General features: G+C 43.1%; 1 protein-coding gene across 2 annotated transcripts in view; it reads right to left on the bottom strand.

Annotated features, from left to right (window-relative positions):
* LOC141132216 (sodium-coupled monocarboxylate transporter 1-like) overlaps positions 1-21,137 on the bottom strand; it is a 114,131-nt gene that overhangs the window by 76,079 nt on the left and 16,915 nt on the right. For both annotated transcript variants that reach the window (XM_073620378.1, XM_073620379.1), the window contains exons 3-6: positions 20,722-20,773; positions 18,296-18,363; positions 9,747-9,901; positions 4,721-4,861 (exon numbers count right to left, since the gene is read on the bottom strand). In XM_073620378.1, coding sequence (XP_073476479.1) covers positions 4,721-4,861; positions 9,747-9,901; positions 18,296-18,363; positions 20,722-20,773 — 416 coding nt within the window. The remainder of the gene's footprint in view (positions 1-4,720; positions 4,862-9,746; positions 9,902-18,295; positions 18,364-20,721; positions 20,774-21,137) is intronic.

The following is a 21,137-nucleotide window of genomic DNA, read 5'->3' as shown; positions in this document are numbered from 1 at the left end:
TGTATAAATGACACTGGCAGGGAAGGGGTTAACACCAGGGGCGATCGAAGGGTTAAATGTTCTCTAGGGAGGTGCTTTATAACTGACAGGGAGTAGAGAGAGAGATTGCTGTTCCTAATCACTAGGAACAGACAACCTCATTCTACTCCCCTGACAGAACGGGGATCTGCTTTGTTTATACTGGCAGATCCCCCTTTGGCCTCTCTGTGGCGTGATAACGGGTGCAATGACGTACAATGATGGCGATTCGAGCAGCCAAATCCAACCTGCCGCAGTATAACTGCGGCGGCTGGTTGGTAAGTGGTTAAAGGAAAGTTAAAAAAAAAAACTTACTGGCCAGATCACACGGTAAAAATAAAAGAATATGCCTAAAAATAGAAAACGAATGCAGCCACCACATCTACTTAGTAAGCTGTAATATATTATGTTATTGTGTTTGCGTTTAATACCGCTTTATTAATGACTGCCAGATAGAATTGTGGACTGTCAGTCATACAATATGGAAGCAGCTAAAGAAATGGTGAGATTTTTTCTGCCAAAATAGTTTCTACCATGAAAACCTGAAAGTGATTTTTTTTTCCCACACTACTAGACTAAATCCTAATGTTCTGGGGTAGGTTAATGCACATTTTCTCCCTTTTTTAAATAAAAATGTCTACTTAAACAAGTGTTGACAAAGTTACAAGTTGGTTATTTATTTATTACAGATATTTATATAGCATCAACAATTTACACACTATTCTTGACATAAGTCCCTGCCCTCAAGGATCTTATAATCTAAGGTTCCTATCTCACATGTATGCAGTACTAGGGCCAATTTAGACAGGCGCCAAATAACCTACACTCCTTTGGAGTGTGGGAGAAAACCAGAGTATCTGGAGTAAACCCATGCAAGCACAGAGAGAGCAAATTTAATGCACTTAGGAGGAGATTTACTAAACTCCTGACAGAGAATCATGTATAGCTTTGCATAGTAACCAATCAGCTTCTAGCTTTTATTGTCAAAGCTTAATCAAGCAAGCTGAAGTTAGAAGCTGAGTGATTACTATGCACAGCTGCACCAGATTCTGAGTGCTCCAGTCTTAGCCCCGGTTCACACAGGGGCGGCACGACTTGCAGGTCGCCTCAGCGAGGCGACCTGCAAACGACTTCCGTGGCGACTTGCAAAACGACTTCTGTATAGAAGTTTATGCAAGTTGCCCCAAGTCGCCCCCGAAGTAGTACAGGAACCTTTCGGAGCGACTTTAAGAACGGTTCCATTGTACAGAACGGGAAGGGGTGTTGTCAGGCGTCTAGGTCGCCTGACAAGTCGCCCCTGTGTGAACCAGCTCTTAGTAAATCCCCCCCGCCCCTTCAGTGTCCTGATCAGATTTTGAACCCAGGAATCTGGTGCTACAAGGCAGAAGTTTCTAACATTTACACATATGGACAAAGAGTACTACTTGAGCAATAGCCAAATACAACATGTACCAGTAAGTTACTTTTAGTATGAAAAAAAGGTAATGTAATGTAATGATTTTGAGCCATTTCTATTCATTTCAGGCTTGTTGGAAATAAACCATGGGGCAGGTGTTCCAACAGACAGATTCTGAGGCACCTCAGAGACAGCTGAAAGTTATATCCACTTCACCTCCGGAAGATTTACCCCCCTTCCTAACCAGGCCAATTTTTGTGATATGGTCCTGCATTACTTTAACTGACAATTACGACACTGTACCCAGATAAAATGCATGTCCTTTTTTTCCCACAAATAGAGCTTTCTTCTGGTGGTATTTGATCTCCTCTGCGTTTTTTTTTTTTTTTTATTTTATATATATTTTTTTTTACTTTCTGCTCTAAAACACATCTAATAAAAAATTTTTAAGAAAATTAATTTCTTCATCAATTTAGGCCAAGAGGTATTCTGCTACATATTTTTGGTAAAAAAAAAAATCCCAATAAGCGTATATATTGATTGGTTTGCACCAAAATGATAGAGTTTACAAACTATGGGATATATTTATGGAATTTTTATTTATTTATTTATTACTAGTAATGGCGGCGATCAGCAACTTATAGCGGGACTGCAATATTGCAGCGGACAAATCAGACACCTAACTGACACTTCTGACACTTTTTTGGGGACCAGTGACATTATGACAGTAATTAATGCTAAAAAGATCCACTGTCACTGTACTAATGACACTGGCTGGGAAGGGGTTAACATCAGGAGCGATCAAAGGTTTAAAGGGGTTGTAAAGGTTCGAGTCTTTTCACCTTAATGCATCGTATGCATTAAGGTGAAAAAACACCCGACAATACCGCCCCCCCCAGCCCCCCCGTTTTACTTACCTGAGCCCCTAAACCTGCTGTGCTTGCCCCCGATGTCCTCTTTGCCGTTCAGCCTGGCCATTGATTGGCTAGAGTGGATGGATTGAAAGCAGCGCAGCTATTGGCTCGCTCTGCTGTCAATCACATCCAATGACGCGGCGCGCCGGGGGGCGGGGCCGAGTGATACAGTGAGCGTCTATAGCCACCGGCTGTATTACGGGAGTGCGCCCGCAAGAACTAACCACCATGTGAGGGAGCTCGCATGAAGGTGGTTAGTTCTTGCGGGGAGGAGCTGAGACAGCCGCCGAGGGACCCCAGAAGACCAGGCTCGGGGCCACTCTGTGCAAAACGAGCTGCACAGTGGAGGTAAGTATAACATGTTTGTTATTTAAAAAAAACAAAAAACCCTTTAAATGTGTGCCTAGCTGGTGATTCAGTGTAGTGGGGGAGGTCCTTTTACTAGTGGAAGGCATGGATCGCTGTTCTTGCTTTACAGGAACACAGGATCCATGCCTTCTGTACTGACAGAATGGCAGTCTGCCTTGTTTACATAGGCAGACTGCTATTCTGTCTGTGTACCGATTGATCAGTGGGTGCCGGCGGACATCGGGTCCACAGAATCCACTGATCAGCTCCCGCTGTGATCACTTGCGTCCCGATACCCAAAAGTACAGGATCACGTATATATAAGTAAACTGTTACTGCTCTTTTTGATGTTAGCAACAAGGCTCTAAATATGTAGTTTTAACTATAAATAGTTGCTTATGTGTAGCAACCCCTAGTGTGGTTAGAGTGCTAAGTGATAGGATTTTTGTTAGGTTGAGTAAATTGTCAGGCTTGGGTGACAGTCAAGCCTGTGTGTTTTTCTGGAACAGGGTTTGAGTGACTCAGGTAGGCTGGATGACTCAGCAGCAGCTCTGGTGACTCCTCCCTGCTTGCTGGAAACTTGGAGAAGGTTCCAGAAGCAGTTGGGAGGGGTCTAGGAGGTGCTGGCTGGGGTTTTCTGAGGGCCTAACCAATCCCTAACTGAAGAGTCGGCAGGGGGCATGTCCCCTCAAATACTCAGGGTCAGCCCAGCTGGGACAGTGTGGAGTTCGAGTGGAAGATGGAGATGGAGTGTTAGGCTGTCGGAGGACTTTGAGAGTAGCCCCTTGTCTGGGGGGGAGGGGGCTGGGCTCCAGGAGGCATAGGAGCAAGGAGAGGACAGCTGGAGAACACTGCCAGGCAAATCTCCAGGGAGGAAGACAGCCAAGAGGGCTGGTGAGTGTCATGCCTGAAGGGACTGGGTGCAAGCAGTCTGGGATGGATGCAGAGTCAGTCTGGGAGGACTGTGGAAAAGTAGCTAGGAGGGCTAGTAAAAAGGAGCAGCTGCAGCCAGGCAAAAGAGGTGGTACTGGGAGCAGTAGCCATAGGGAAAGGACAACTAGCACCCAAGACCTCTATTTTTGCTACACTACTAAAGGAGCGCGGTTCCTGCTTGCAAAGGACATTTGCTTGGATCTAACTGAGATTGTGTTCGATCAAAATGTCAGTGCTAGCTGGTCCTGGAATTTGTAGTTCTACAAGCAAGTCTAGAAGAGGAGAAGTGTGTATATACTGGATGTATATAGTTGAGTCCTTGAAGATTACTTATGCCGTGTACATACGAGCGGACTTTTCGACTGGACTGGTCCGACGGACTGAATCCGGCCAACAATCCGACAGTGTGTGGGCTCCATCGGACCTGCAGCGGACTTTTTGGGTCAAAAATCTGACGGACTTTAGATTTGGAACATGTTTCAAATTTGTCCGACGGACTCGAGTCCGGTCGAAAAATCCACTTGTCTGTATGCTAGTCCGACGGACAAAAACCCACGATAGGGCAGCTATTGGCTACCAGCTATCAGCTTCCTTATTTTAGTCCAGTCGTACGTCATCACGTACGAATCCGTTGGACTTTGGTGTGATTGTGTGTAGGCAAGTCCGTCGTTCAAAAGTCCGTTGGACCAGTCGGGTTGAAAAGTCCGCCCGTGTGTACGCGGCATTACTGATCAAGTGGGCATCCCATAACAACCCTTCCCCATCCAAGTTTATTCCCCCTAAATAAAAAAACAAAACAAAGCTGCAAGGACTGCTTCTTGTCTCCAGAGTTAATGGAAAATGCATGTGCCTGGCTGTGCAGAGATAACCATATTTACCAGCGGCTCCTGCGGGGGTAGCATACTGTATGTTACCAAGCATATGGGTCAGGAAATACTTTTATGAAAAGGAATAAGGCAGATCGCTAAAAATATATTCTCTTAGACATGGAGAGGAAGAAGAATGCTGTAACTTTTTTAAATTTCAGCATTGACAAGAAATATTTCCCCATGGTAAAGAAATCATGCTTTTAGCACAATTGGTATCAATTTCTAAATCAAATATAACTCACAGTTTGGCTTGAAATCTTGTCTTACAAGCAATGTATCGCTGCACTTGAGACTGATTGACACCATAGATTCCCGTCCACAAAAATGTTCCACCAATCACAATTGTCCAAAAAGTGTGTCTACGAAGTGGATGGGGATCAAAACTATGGAAAATAGAGAAGATATAATTGTAAAAGAGAAGGGTATGAAAAATCGGCTATAAGCAGGCCTATTAAATAAAGAGCCAAAGCGAAAAAAGTTTTGTGTTAAACCACAGCAACCAGCTAGAATTTAGTTTCTAGGAGTTAGATTAGTACAAAAAGGATTTCAATTAACTGTTAGTTGGATATTATACTTTGCACAGAGTGCTTTGCTTACTGCAATATTTTTATGAATAGGCCCAACTAGGTTATAGTAAGGCGGGTCAAAAGAAACCAAATAGCCACCCACTGAGCCAATGCAAAGCACAGTGGAGCATTTGAAGACATTTTAAAATAGTAATAAACAATACAATGCATAAATAAAATGAAAATAGAAAATATTTGCATGTCTTATTTTCATGATCCCAAAAACAATGGTTTATTCCTTCCCATATCCATTATTATTTTAGGATAGTTTGTGGAGCCATGAAAATGATTCCTTTAGGCTCCTTGGCCAACTGTACATCTAGTTCTGATTCAGCAGAGGGCCTTTTGTTTTCCTTTGGCTAACCACACCTCAACATGTACAATTATAATTTCTTGTTGCTTAGGGCCGGGAGAATGGGTGGGCAGGAGGGGCGGCTGCCCTGGGCACAATAGTTTATTGCAAGGATGGGGGCGCCCTGTGCCAGTTGCTTCTGTTACAAGACTGACAGAAGTAGTGGCAGAGACATCACTGCTAACCCTAACGGAAGAAGGTGGTGCAGTTTGGTATCTTTGCCCTGGGTGCTGGATGATTTTGTCCCTGCACTGTTGTTGCTCCTCAAGCGCTATTCTATAGAAGCATTTGTTTGCATGCACTGCATTATTGTCATTCAACTTGCCGTAAACCGATGCATGCAGTTTAAAATAAATGGTTCTATAACTTCAGTATGTATCTGCACTGTAAATGAGTTGTTTTTAACGTATACTTGTTTCAGGGGCAACAAGGAATGATTCATATGGCTTTACCTACCACCCTAAAATGAGGGATAAAGCTCTTATTTTTGTAATCTGTAATAAAGGTGAGACATACAGACACTTTGGAATGTTCTACTGTGCTTCACATTGGATAAGCTTAAAACAGTCCTGTGGCAATATGACATTAAGTACCAGCATTAAGATCAAATAAATAATCCTTTACTAAAACAACCTTGCTGGCTGCCAAGAAAACAAACATTTCACAAGAAGCCAGAGATTATTATAGCTGTATAAAATTACAGTACGCACATGAACTAATACTGAAATAGTTTGTAGGGTTCAATATTGAGTTGGCCCACCCTTTTCAACTATAAAAGCTTCTCTGGGAAGGCTGTCCACAAGGTTTAGGAGTGTGTCTATGGAAATGTTTAAATGTTTGATCATTCTTCCAGAAGTGCATTTGTGAGGTCAGGCACTGATGTGGATGAGAAGGCCTGGCTTGCAGTCTCCACTCTCATTCATCCCAAAGATGTTCTATTGGGTTAAGGTCTAGTCAGTCAAGTTCCTCCACCCCAAACTCGCTCATCCATGTCTTTATGGACCTTGCTTTGTGCACTAGTGCGCAGTCATGTTGGAACAGGAAGGGGCCATCCCCAAACTGTTCCCGCAAAGTTGGGAGCATGAAATTGTCCAAACTGTCTTGGTCGAGTTCCCTTCACTGGAACTAAGGTGCCAACCCTAACCCCTGAAAAACAACCCCACACCATAATCCCCCCTCCACCAAATGATTTGGACCAGTGTACAAAGCAAGGTCCAATAGGACATGGATAAGCGAGTCTGGGGTGGAGGAACTTGACTGGCCTGCACAGATTCCTGACCTCAACCCGATAGAACATCTTTGGGATGAATTAGAGCGGAGACTGCAAGCCAGCCAATGCACTGCTGGAAGAATGGTCAAACATTCCCATAGACACACTCCTAAACCTTGTGGACAGCCTTCCCAGAAGAGTTGAAGCTGTTATAGCTGCAAAGGGTGGGCCAACTCAATATTGAACCCATATGGACTAAGACTGGGATACCATTAAAGTCATGTGTGTGTAAAGGCAGGTGTCCCAATACTTTTGGTAATATAGCGTATATGCAAATTGGATGCAGCTTTCCCCCATCCAATTCGCATTACCAGTGAATGTGACCGGCTCTCAATGGAGCCGGGTTAACACTGTTCCAGGGGCGGCCTTGGAGTGGGTTGCAAAAGGGTCCTGTGTGTGTTTGGGTCTGGTTCAGGTGTGAATTCAGGCAAAAAATTTGGACCTGAATCGCACCTGAACCAGTGAACAGACACACAACAGACCCCCAGGCACAAACCCACGGCCACAGATATGTGAACCGGGCCTAAGTGCACACTGAGCTGCACATGCACAGCTCAGTGTAAAGTCTCAGCTTGGTTCTATGCTAGAATGATGAAACTCCTGTGAGCATGTGCAAGAGTTACTTCATCCAAATCTGGCATATCAATATAGCCAAAGACTTCAAACCGGAAGAAGACTAAGAGAAGATAGAAGTATCGACATCAAGGGAGAGGGGTGAGCTGGCATTACAGCACTGGAGATCACTTTTACTGTGTTTAGATGTTCCTGCTTTTAGTAATATTTAGCTGAGCTTACATGTATTTAGCCATGTTTACAGTTTCTAATTGGGACCCTACAGAATTCTATTTTCTCTAAACTCAGATGAACTGACCACACCTAAAGGCCTTGTTCACACAGGCAGTTGAGGGGTGGGGGTGTAAAACCAGGTGGTTGATCTGTGTTTTTACCTCCCACCTGACCACCCACTGCACACTGATGGCCAGAGGAAGTAGTACAGTGCCTTGAAAAAGTATTCATACCCCTTGACATTTTTCACATTTTGTCATGTTACAGCCAAAAACGTAAATGTGTTTTATTGGGATTTTATGTGATAGACCAATACAGAGTGGCACATAATGAAGTGGAAGGAAAATGATAAATGGTTTACAAATTTTTTTACAAATAAATATACCTTAAAGTGTGGCGTGCATTTGTATTCAGCCCCCTTTACTCTGATACCCCTAACTAAAATCTAGTGAAACCAATTGCCTTCAGAAGTTACCTAATTAGTAGATAGAGTCCACCTGTGTGTAACTTAATCTCTGTATAAATACAGCTGTTCTGTGAAGCCTGCAGAGGTTTGTTAGAGAACCTTAGTGAACAAACACCATCATGAAGGCCAAGGAACACATCAGACAGGTCAGGGATAAAGTTGTGGAGAAGTTTAAAGAAGGGTTAGGTTATAAAAAAATATCCCAAGCTTTGAACATCTCATGGAGCACTGTTCAATCCATCATCCCGAACGGGAAAGAGTATGGCACAACTGAAAACCTACCAAGACATGGCCATCCACCTAAAATGACAGGCCAGACAAGGAGAGCATTAATCAGAGAAGCAGCCAAGAGGCCCATGGTAACTCTGGAGGAGCTGCAGAGATCCACAGCTCAGGTGGGAGAATCTGTCCACAGGACAACTATTAGTTGTGCACTCTACAAATCTGGCCTTTATGGAAGAGTGGCAAGAAGAAAGCCATTGTTGAAAGAAATCCATAATAAGTCCCGTTTTCAGTTTCCGAGAAGCCAAGTGGGGGATACAGCAAACATGTGGAAGAAGGTGGTCTGGTCAGATGGGACCAAATTTGAACTTTTTGGCCTAAAAGCAAAACGCTATGTATGGCGGAAAACTAACACTGTACATCATCATGAACACACCATCCCCACCGTGAAACACGGTGGTGGAAACATCATGTTATGGGGATGCTTTTCTTCAGCAGGGACAGGGAAATTGGTCACAGTTGATGGGAAGATGGACGCAGCCAAATACAGGGCAATCTTAGAAGAAAACCTGTTAGTCTGCTAAAGACTTGATACTGGGGCAGAGGTTCACCTTCCAGCAGGACATCAACCCTAAATATACAGCCAGAGCTACAATGGAATGGTTTAGATCAAAGCATATTCATGTGTTAGAATGGCCCAGTCAAAGTCCAGACCTAAATCCAATTGAGAATCTGTGGCAAGACTTGAAAATTGCTGTTCACAGACGCTCTCCATCCAATCTCTTAGAGCTTGAGCTATTTTGCAAACAAGAATGGGAAAACATTTCACTCTCTAGATGTGCAAAGCTGGTAGAGGCATCCCCAAAAAGATTTGCAGCTACATTTTCAGCAAAATGTGGTTCTACAAAGTATTGACTTAGGGGGGCTGAATACAAATGCACGCCACACTTTTCACATATTTATTTGTAAAAAAATTTGGAAAACCATTTATCATTTTCCTTCCACTTCACAATTATGTGGACAGTTTTCAAATATGAATAATTAGGTCTTGTAAAAAATAACTACTAAGGGGTGCCTACCATCAATGTACTAATCGTTACCTAATCTATCTAATGCCGCGTACACACGACCGGACTTTACGGCATACTTGGTCCGACGAACCGGAGTCCGTCGGACAATTCGATTGTGTGTGGGCTCCAGCGGACTTTTTTTTCTCAAAAGTTTGACGGACTTAGATTTGAAACATGTTTCAAATCTATCCGACGGACACAAGTCCGGTCGAAAAGTCCGCTCATCTGTATGCTAGTCCGACGGACAAAAAACGACGCTAGGGCAGCTATTGGCTACTGGCTATGAACTTCCTTGTTTTAGTCCGGTCGTACGTCATCACGTACGAATCTGTCGGACTTTGGTTGATCGTGTGTAGGCAAGTCCGTTCATTCGTAAAGTCCGTCCTAAAGTCCGTCGAAAAGTCCGCCGGGCAAAGTATGCCGTAAAGTCCGGTCATGTGTACGCGGCATTATGTGAATATGTACCTCATATGATACTGACAATCACCATTTATTAATGTATGCTTACATGATACTTAGAATGTTCGGATACTTACTCCCAAAAGTTGAGTCTTTCACCGTAATAAGAATCATTCAGTATTGTTTGGATTCCACCTTGCACCACTACACCTCTAATAATAACAGCTATGAATCCTGCAACCATGATAATTATCTGAAATGCATCTGTCCAGATTACAGCTTTCAGACCACCCTAAAGAAAAAGACAAAACATTACTGTAAGGCTGGGATTCTAAGAAATTAAACCAAATGTAAACCATGACTGATGGATGTTATTTAGTTTTCTGAAACACTATCATAAATGAGTAGCAAGGTTTTTTTAATTTCAGAAATTACTGTTCTCTCTTTTTTCATCCTTTTATGCATCTTAGTGCTGCAGATCTTCTTCAGCCTCCTTCATCTACTTCCTGTCTACTTGTGCATGTGATTGAGTAAGGGTCACATAGTGCCCCTACTCATTCACGAAAAAAGTGAAAAGTAAATAAAAACAGAGTTTTTGACAAGTCCTTTAACCACTTGACTACCAGGCACTAACATCCCCTTTCTGCCCAAGCCATTTTTCAACTTTCAGAGCTGTCGCACTTTGAATGGCAATTGCGCAGTCGTGCTACACTGTACCCAAACATATTTTTTATCATTTTCTTAACACAAATAGAGCTCTCTTTTGGTGGCATTTAATCATTGCTGGGTTTTTTATTTTTACAACAACAAAAATATTTTTTTTTCTGTCAGTAAATTTTGTAACTAAGTAATTTTTCGCCTTCACTGATGTGCGCTGATGAGGCAGCACCGATGGGCACTGATAGGCTGAACTGGTGGGCATTGATGAGGTGGCACTTATGGGCACTGATGAGGTGGCACTTATGGGCACTGATGAAGTGGCACTGATGAGGAGGCACTAATATGCCGCACTTATGGGCACTGATAGATGGCACTGATATGTGGCACTGATGAGCACTGATGGGAAATGTTAGGTGGCACTGGGCATTAGTAGGCGGCACTGGTGGCCACTGATAGGCAGTAGTGGCTGGCACTGATAGGTGGCACTGGTGGGCATAGATAGGCGGCACGGATAGGCAGTACATATGGGCACTGATGGGCATTGATGGGTGGCACTGATGGGCGACACTGATGGGCATTGATGGACAGCAGTGATGGGCATTGATGGGCAGCACTGATAGGCGGCACTGATTGCCAGCACTGACTGGCATGGCTAATGGGCACTGATTGGTGGCACTTGTGGGCAGTGGTGGGCACTGATTGCTGCCACTGGTGGGGACTGTATGCTGGCATTGGTGGGCAATGGTGTGCACTGTATTGCGACACTGTATTTCACTATTGTAATCAGGGCACTGATGATCAGTGCCCTGATTACATTCCTACATGTCCCCCTGTGAGGAGATGCCGCTGATCGGCTCTCCTCACCACACACTCTGTCAGTGTGAGGCGAGGAGAGCCGATTACCGGCATCTCCGTGTTTACATGTGACCGGCTGTGATTGGACACAGTCGATCACATGGTTAAAGAGCCACGGATGCAGCTCTTTATACAGATCAGGGTCGCGCCATGTCCTATCAATACAGCATGGCCACGATGGGCGCGCTAGGGCAGCCATTCTGGGATGCCGTCATATGATGGCGTCCCAGAACAAGAGCTGCACCGCTTCGCCATCATTTGACGGTGGGTGGGCAGCAAGCAGTTAAAAACAAAAATATAAAAAGCAAAAAAGTCCCCCAAAAGTCCCCAAAAAAGGCTATGTGTTAACATTGTCAGGCAGCAGGTCATCCTGATTGTAGAGGGTGTACATCACTGGATTGCTGGGCATCACTGGTCCTCTTGCAAAGTGCCTTCCCAGTTTTGAAAGGTATATGGCCTGGCATGGTTCAGGAGGGGGTAGTGCATGCTGTACTGAATCCAGACTGTTCACAGTTTGGTGTACATGTGACAAATGAATGCTCATTGCCCCCCATTCTCCTGGCCGCCCAGTACTCCTAAAAACTGAGTGGCCAGGAAGGGGGGGGGGGAGCAGGCAATGAGCATGCATTTGTTTTTATGTACAACAAACTGCAAACAGGCTGGATTCAGGTTGTACTCATATTGAACTTGAACCCAAAGGTCATCTCTAGTCTTTACAAGGCTATCAGATGCACTGAAGATTCCCTCTATAACAGTGAGTATGGCTGGGGTGCTAGTCCCTTAGAGCAGTGGTTCTCAACCTCAGTCCTCAAGTACCCCCAACGGGCCATGTTTTCAGGTTTTCCTTTACTTTGCACAGCTTATCTAAGGGAAGTTCGCAAAACATGGCTCGTTGGGGGTACTTGAGGACTGAGGTTGAAAACCACTGCCTTAGAAGAGGGGTAGCAGGGTTTCCAGAAATTTTGGAAGCTTTGTCTCTTTATTTTAGTTTAATCACCTGTCTCTGTAGTGGCCTTTAGTACAATTTCCAGTGCTTCCCAGCCAATTTTTTTTTTTTTTTTTTTACTTTTTGTTAATAAAGATAGTGTTATAGGAAAATACAGCTTCTAGCGTGAAAGGTTTGTTTTTGTGTACAGAAATTTACATACAAAGCATTAACAGGTAAATGTTCAGTGTGTAAATTTGAGATTGAGCCATTGTGCTCAGTAAACATTAGGCTTCTTCTGTTTCAATACATTTTTGTTAAGAATTTACATATGAAGTGAACATCCGCAAACCATGCAAAATTCAGCAAACAAATTGAGTCCGTATCGTCTAAAATACATGTACATATTCATTTACAGAGAGTCATTGATTTCTGTATTTGAAGTCTGGAATAATTGTGTTGGCTTATGTATAAATGTATTGTTGATGTAACAGAGTAAGTATACTTACCTGGCTAAAAAAAAAAAAAATGTTGATTTTAATTGAGGCTTTTATTATCTAGATTCCAGTAAGCAAATTTATTTTTAAATAAACTTTTGTTTAAATGGCATTACTCTATGTGCAGCTCTGTTTTGTTTCTGGAAATGCCATCCATTGATCTGTGGAGGGTGAGAGACCACCTTTCACAAGTTTGCAGGCTGAAGCCTAGCAATGATTTTATCAGAGAATGGTAATTTCCTGACGTCATCATGGCAGCATACATATAATATAGCTCCGCCCCTATATCCACCCACATGACCTGTTTAGCTCTATAAAAGAGAGCTACCTCTCCCATGCTCCTTTTTGTCCTCAAAGATCAACACCTACAGACCGTTACACTCAGGATAAGCTCTTACCTGCCGACTACGTCGGAGTCCGTTTGGGTTCAGCCTCTCCCAAATGCGGTCCCACGTCTTAGGCTGCTAAACGCACCAACAAGGTGGGGAGCCCCTTCTGGTGGTCTTTTGGGCCGAGGTGTTCTCTAACCAGAGACGTTATCCCTCTTGTGGCAAGCCTGCAGTGGAGTCTGTCACAGGTTTGACTTTCTTTCCAGATTGAACATTCCTTTGTGTCTCTTTGATGTCTTTTCACTCTCTCTCTTTTTACTATATTTATTCATTCCATGGCTGGTAATGAGCCCTGCAGCTTCCCTCTCCCTTCCAATAGCTCCCAGAGGCGTGTGTGTGGCTTTGCTCTCCCTATAGCCTGGCTGCGTCAGCCTCGAGCGGTCCCGCTCCCATTTGATTTAGGCATCCAGACAGGCAGCATTTTAAAGGAGCAGACAGAGACCAAGTAAGTTATGCTATTAGGGACTGGTGATGTGGGTGCATGTATATATATGTATTTGATTTTAACATATTGTAAATGCATACTCTATATTTTCGGGTGAAATAAATCTGATTTAAAAGTTTTTGCACAATGGGGTGTTAATTTATTTCCAATACTGAGTAACAACAAGCAGAGGGGGATGTAAAGAGTCACCAACACTGGAGGTCTGTTCCACAGCAGAGAGGCTGCGAAAGCGCAATTATTACCATTCATCAAGGTTTATCAGCATGTGCCACTTTACAGGTTGGTTCATTAAAAGTTTTTAAACACGGGGCACTTTAATTGGTTTATTGGGGAATATCATTATATTAACATGTGTCACTTAAGGCTTTTTTACTACCGCAGAGCAGCGCCACAACCACCACACCCAGATTACATTCTTTTATACCTAGACCCTACTGAGGTAGGTTTCACGGTGGAGGCAGTAGCTATCATTATAAACATTTTTCCATCAGCGCAGGACACCTTCTTATTTATTTATATATATGTATGTTTGTGGGTATATAGAAAGGGATGGATATGTATACGTGTATTTATATGTGCATGTTTTTGTTTTTTGTTCTATGGCTCTTTTTCCATTCCTTTTCTTCTCTTATTTTCTTTTGGTTGTCATGCAGTACCCTTTGCACCTTTCGGGTTCTTCTGCCAGCATGAGCCTACCGCCACATAACCAAGACCACCGCGATACCAGGTAAGGGCCAACTTTTGGTAAGTAAGAAGATATGGGAAAAACAGAGCGTTATGCCCTAACGAGAGTGCCTTCTTATTTATATCAGCCCCGGCTGCTCACACTCCTGCTCTAGGAGGTCCAGAGATCCTCTGGATTGTCAGAAATTTTCCAGGGCAGAGAGTGACTTCACCAGTCCTGGCAGACCCTAGTACAAAGGGTGCAAATGCACGCTTAAGGGAAAGCACACAGCTTCTCCTCAGAGAGCTCAACGCCCAAAAGGCAAATGTTGGTCATGTGGAGATGATCCCATGCTAGGAAAGCTAGTTTGCAGCAACTGCTTCAGGCAGCTTGCCCGAGACCAGGAGTATGAGAGTCAGAAGGTGTCAACCTTGCTCAAAAAAGTAGTCTGCGACTTCCTGATAGAATTTTCCGGTCGTCTCGGACAACCAGACAGAGTGTGGGTCATGCACCAGGTCTAAACCAACCAATTTAACCCCCTCTAACTAGAGAGGTACCCGGCCCTTCAGGGGTGACTCCAGCCCAGCGGATCAGGCGCTCTGATTTCCCAGACCCAGTATTACAGCAAGTATTACAGGAAGAGGGAGAAGATACCGCCTTCTCCTTGGCAGAGGATCCTAAAGGCTCAGGCTTTGATTTTGCGATGATACCACCCTTCATTAAGGCAGTAAAAGCTGCACTGGAATGGGAGGTGATGATTTTTTTATATTTTTTACACAGATGATTTTTTAATATGAGTTAGCTGTTATTAGTATTGTGCGCTGCATTGGGAGTATATATTCACTTAAACACTCTGGTATTACATTTGTTTATTTTAAATACCTCCTTGTTTTGAAATATCTAATTACTCTCTTTGCTGACCCAGTTCTTCTGCCCATCCTCTCACCCCCCTACATAACCTTCTATGTAGCTTTGGAGAGAGAATGGATGGGGGAATATTATAGGGACTGCTGATATCACATCCAAGATGGCAGGGCCCAGTAGCAGTTTTAAGCCTAGTACACACTGGCCGAATATCGGCCGGCATCGGCCAGTTCAATAGAAACTAGCTGACATGCGGCCTGTGTGTATGGCAGCCAGTCCATCAGAAGCCGACTGTTCAGTGAGGTCTCATGATCGAAAAAGGTCTGCCGACCGTCTCCCGATCCTTGCTCTCATCCAATGGCTGAGAGCGCTGATCAGACTGTTCTGGCTTGGGGGGCTGTCCTCCTGTCAGAACACAATAGCTCAGCAGAGGTGATCACTGTACTAACATCGGATTGTTAATACAGCGGCTCCAAACTGAGCTTTTAGTTTGAACGAAAAAAAACTAGTAGTGTTACACCCTGGACCGGTATCAACCTTTCTTGATGACTTCTTTGCCTGGCTACCCTAGTTTCTCTCTTCTGAAATCCCCACAATCATTCTCAGTGACTTCAACATCCCTAATAATACTGACACTCCTGCCACTTCCAAACTTCTCAGTCTAACCTCCTCCTTTGACCTGAAGCAATGGACACATGCTTCTACTCACTCTGAAGGCAATACCTTTGACCTCCTTTTCTCCCACCTATGTACTCCGTGTAACCTCTCCAACTATCCATTCCCTCTCTCTGATCACTACCTTATTAGTTTCACTCTCTACCTCTCCTCCACCTCCTCTCCCTCCAACCGCCTAACAGTTACCCATAGAAACCTTTGCCATCTCAACCCTTCTCTTCTCTACTCTGATACCAACCACCTCTATGACAAAATCTCACCCCTATCCTGCACCGACCTAGCCACTTCTGTCTACAACACTTTACTTCTATCCTTACTGGACACACTGGCCCCCCTCACTTCACACAGAATCAGGCCCCGACCCCTTCAACCTTAGCGAACAGATGACACTAGAAGTCTGAAAAAAAACATAGCCATGCTCATGAGCGCCTGTGGCGTAAGACTAAGTCTCAGAAAGATTTCAAATAATATAAATCTGCCCTCCAAAAATACAATTCCAGGCTCCTCACTGCCAAGCAGACCTATTTTATCACCCTCATTAACAACTTATTATCCCGTCCCCGTCAACTCTTCTCTACCTTCAACTCTACTTCGTCCTCCACTGCCTCCACTCACTAACTCACTCACTGCCCAGGAGATCGCCCATAACTTCAAACAGAAGATTGATACAATTCGTGGGGAGATCTCTGCTGTTCAGATACCCTCCATTCTTTACACTTCATGCCCACAGGTACAATCATTACTTCCCTCTTTCAACCCCACCACTATAGACGAGGTTGCTAAACTACTTGCTAACATCCAGCTAACCATCTGCCCTCTGGATCCTGTTCCCTCGCAAATGCTACGTACACCCTCTGGCTCTATTCTACACTCTCTAGTCCACATCTTCTACTCTCCTTCTCTGCTGGCATCTTCCCCAACTCTCTCTAAAAAAAAAAAAAATAGTCAGCCCTTTACTTAAAAGCCCTCACTAGACCCAACCAATCTTAACAACCTATGCCCCATCTCCTAGCTCCCCTTTTTATCCAAACTCCTTGAATGTCTGGTCTACAACTGACTGGCAGACCACCTTGCTGAGAATAGCCTCCTTGATCCCCTTCAGTCTGGCTTTCGTCCTCAACACTCCACAGAAACTGCTCTCCTAAAACTAACAAAAGATCTACTAATGGCCAAAACCAATGGACACTATTCTGTACTCCTACTCTTGGACCTTTCTACTGCCTTTGATACAGTTGGCCACCCCCCTCCTTCTCAAGAAACTTTACACCTTTGGTCTCCGTGACTGTACTCTTCGCTGGTTCTCTTCCTACTTATCCAACTGCACCTTTAGCGTTGCTTACAATTCTACATCCTCCTCTCCTCTTCTTTTCTCTGTCGGGGTCCCCCAAGGTTCTGTTCTTGCACCTCTCTTATTTATAATCTACACCTCCTCCCTGGGTCAGCTGATAGCCTCCCATGGCTTTCAATACCATTTCTACGCTGAAGACACCCAAATCTATTTCTCTACCTCTCAGCTCACTCCCTCCGTCTCCTTACATATCACTAATTTACTAACAGAATCAGTCTGGATGTCACACCCCTTCCATAAACCTTCCCCTGATTTCTCAAAATCGATGGCACAATTATAAGCCCATCCCTGCATGCCAAGGTCCTAGGTGTAGTCCTGAACTCTGAACTCTCTTTTAAGCCCCACGTCCAATCACTGTCCAAATCTTGCGGGCTCAACCTCTGCAACATCTTCAAAATACAACCCTTTCTAACCAGTGACACAACAAAGCTCTTATTTCACTCCCTGGTCAACTCACACCTCGACTACTGCAACTCCCTTCTCATTGGCTTACCTCTACATAGTCTGTCCCCCCCTTCAATCCATCATGAATGCTGCTGCCAGACTCATTCACCTTACCAGTCGTTCTGTGTCTGCTACTCCTCTCTGTCAATCCCTCCACTGGCTTCTGCTCACCCAATGAATTAAATTCAAAATACTAACAACTTACAAAGCCATCCACAACTTAGCCCCCAGCTACATCACTAGCCTGATCTCAAAATACTAACCTAATCATTCTCTTCATTCCTCTCAAGACCTCCTGCTCTGAAGCTCCCATCATCACCTCCTCTAATGCTTGCCTCCAGGACTTTTCCAGAGCCTCTCCAATCCTATGGAACTCCTTACCCCAATCTGTCCGATTATCTCCTACTCTATTAGCTTTTTAACGATCCCTGAAAATCCTCCTCTTCAGAGAAGCCTATCCTACCCACACCTAACAACTGTATTTTCATTTTCTCCATTAGCACATCCCCCACAGTTATTACCCTTTGTTTCACTTGACCCTCCCTTCTAGATTGTAAAGCGCTGTGCAAACTGTTGGCGCTATTTAAATCCTGTATAATTTTAAATAATATTAATAGTGTTTACGAATCTTTACGGTTTTGGATGTCTCAATAGAGGAAGCCATTTAGAGGTAAATTACATGCAAAAAAGTTGTGAAACATATAATTTTTTAAAAGAGGTTTCTTTAATGGTTTTATTTGGTATATAAACATTCCATAGAGTGGATCGTGACATTTTCTTAAACCTTTATTTGTATAAGATGTATAGATATCTTATCTTGGTTTTATTTAATTTGCATTGTGATTATGATTTTCTTTTTATAAAGACCTGTAGAACAGAGTGACAGCAAGGTAATATTCAGGAAATTAAAGTTAACATACCATTGCGCAGTAGAAGGTGCACACTAATCCAGTTGAAATCATTGCCCCCCAAAGGTTAAATCCTGAAACTGAAATAAAGAAAATAATTTGAATTCTTCATCCAATAAACTTATAAACAGTAAAAATGTGTCCATACCTTCACCCAAACTTGTGTTTTAAAGTGTACAATGCAGTTTCTAGACTATGGTGACAGCAGGTCAGATCACTCTCTTAGTTAAGTACATAATGCAGCTGAAAACGAATTTGTTAAAGTATACTTGCAAGAGCAATTCCACTTCAAAAACTGATTTTAACTGCTGTCCACATCCCCATGGAAGGATCTTTGCTCACCCACAGCATGGCCACGATTTGCTGAGACATTGGCTTTATTTTGCTGTCTTTTATATAATTTTGGACTACTACATTATGATGAGGGGACATGGTCCACTCAAAGATTATCTTCCTAAGGAATGTACCAACATCCCATATAATTGATATTACAAACAGGACAACCACTCTGCTTGTCAAATATAATCACTACATCATTAAAAAATCTATTTGTTTTTTATTATCTTTCAAATATATTTTTTTCTATAAGAACCATCAAATATTTATTCTGTTCAAGTACATATATGTGTTCCACATCAAACCACATAATACATATCCTCTCATATACAGTTTCCACCATCACCCCAATTATTGTCTCTACATATACAGCATCAAAACCTATACTGTGTTAACACTTAGGGCAGCACAGTGGTATAGTGGGTAGCACTCTCGCCCAGCAGTAAGAAGGGTCGCTGGTTCGTATCCCGATCACGACACTACCTGCCTGGAGTTTGCATGTTCTCCCTGTGTCTGCGTGGGTTTCCTCCGGGTACTCCGGTTTCCTCCCACACTCCAAAGACATGCTGGTAGGTTAATTGGATCCTGTCTAAATTGGCCCTAGTATGTATGAATGTGAATTAGGGACCTTAGATTGTAAGCTCCTTGAGGGTGTAGGGACTGATGTGAATGTATAATGTATATGTAAAGCGCTGCGTAAATTGATGGCGCTATATAAGTACCTGAAATAGATAAAAATAAATAAATAAACACTTGAGAAACTATTGTTAATGTGTTGTCTGGGTCAACTGACCCACTACTTCATAAAGGATACAGAGGTAATTTCTAAAACCAGTAATATTAAAACTATTACTTAAAATTTAAAGGTGGCATCAAGGACAGCAGCCACACTTCTATTCACAAAACAGTAGGCCAGAAAGGAGGAGAAATGTAAGAAGGAAGGAGAAAGAACCCCAAAAGGATTAGCGTAAATATGTTAACCCCTTATAGTTGTTTCCCTGTCTGCATCAATTCAAATAGAATCTCTCCATCAAACAAGTTTAACTCCCTTATTGGGATCCTAGAAGCATTGTCACAGGGGAAGATTACTTTTTATGCTCTTCAATTGTCCTTGTTCACCATCCAGTGAACCAGTCAATGAAGATGCACACAGGGATAGAATTATAATGGTTAACAATGTACTTACCTTAAACATTCTGGGGGTTCTTTCTTTTTCATCTTTCATTCTTTTATTCCTCTTCCTTTGTGGCCTACTGATTTGTAAACAGATGTGTGGTTGTTGGCCTGGATGCCATGTTGAAAAAAAGTTTTATGTAATTGTTGTTACACCATTACTGCTGTTTGATGTGAGACCCTAACCCCTGTATCCCTCCTGAAGAAGTGGGTCAGTTGGTTCAGGAAATGTGTTGAGAGAAGTCGCTCCACCAACAAAGTCGATAAGTGCTTTTTGATGGTGTAGATGTAGTGCCAAGATATGTTGTTTGATGTGGAACACATGCCGTATTTGTACAGCAATATTTAAAGGTTCTTTTAAAGAAAAGTTTCTCTATAATGACAGTTTCACACTAGTCATAAAATGTTAACACTAATGCCCCGTACACACGGTCAGATTTTCCGACGGAAAATGTGTGATAGGACCTTGTTGCCGGAAATTCTGACCGTATGTAGGCTCCATCACACATTTTCCATCGGATTTTCCAACACACAAAGTTTGAGAGCAGGATATAAAATTTTCCGACAACAAAATCCGTTGTCGGAAATTCCGATCGTGTGTACACAAATCCGACGGACAAAGTGCCACACATGCTCAGAATAAATAAGGAGATGAAAGCTATTGGCCACTGCCCCGTTTATAGTCCCGACGTACGTGTTTTACGTCACCGCGTTCAGAACGATCGGATTTTCCAACAACTTTGTGTGACCGTGTGTATGCAAGACAAGTTTGAGCCAACATCCGTCAGAAAAAATCCTAGGATTTTGTTGTCGGAATGTCCGAACAAAGTCCGACCGTGTGTACGGGGCATAACAAGTATGCATTTAAGAATTAATTAAATACAGCATATTTTAATAAATAAGATAGTGGGTCATTAACAACTACAAACCTTGATTCAGTGCCAGAGCAGGTGCATATATCACAATACCAGTGTATAACACCTAAAAAACAAGGACAGCTTTAGGCAATTTGTTTCAAGTTCACAAGTTTGCTGTACCTGACAGCAGACCCAAACATATATTTATAATGGGAACAAAGCAACAGGTGCAATAAAAATGTTAAATATGGACACGTAAACTGTTTTATCTACTAAATGATTTTTTAATTCTGTTCAGCTGGGGACCTTGGTTAAAGACCTCATCTCCATTGCTATTAAGCAATACAGCTTGGACTCTGACCCACCATAAGTTCCTAACATTACAAAATTGTCCTGTTTCATCAGAAATCCATTGACAAAGGGTGACAGCACAGTCCAATGGAAGGTGTAATTGGCTCACACTGCTGGCCCTCTTCAATCTGAGTGCT

The sequence above is a fragment of the Aquarana catesbeiana genome, linkage group LG03 (assembly GCF_042186555.1).
Source record: "Aquarana catesbeiana isolate 2022-GZ linkage group LG03, ASM4218655v1, whole genome shotgun sequence".
Taxonomy (NCBI): Eukaryota; Metazoa; Chordata; class Amphibia; order Anura; family Ranidae; genus Aquarana; species Aquarana catesbeiana.
The sequence above is the reverse complement of the archived record's forward strand: the minus strand, read 5'-3'. Positions and strand labels throughout refer to the sequence as shown.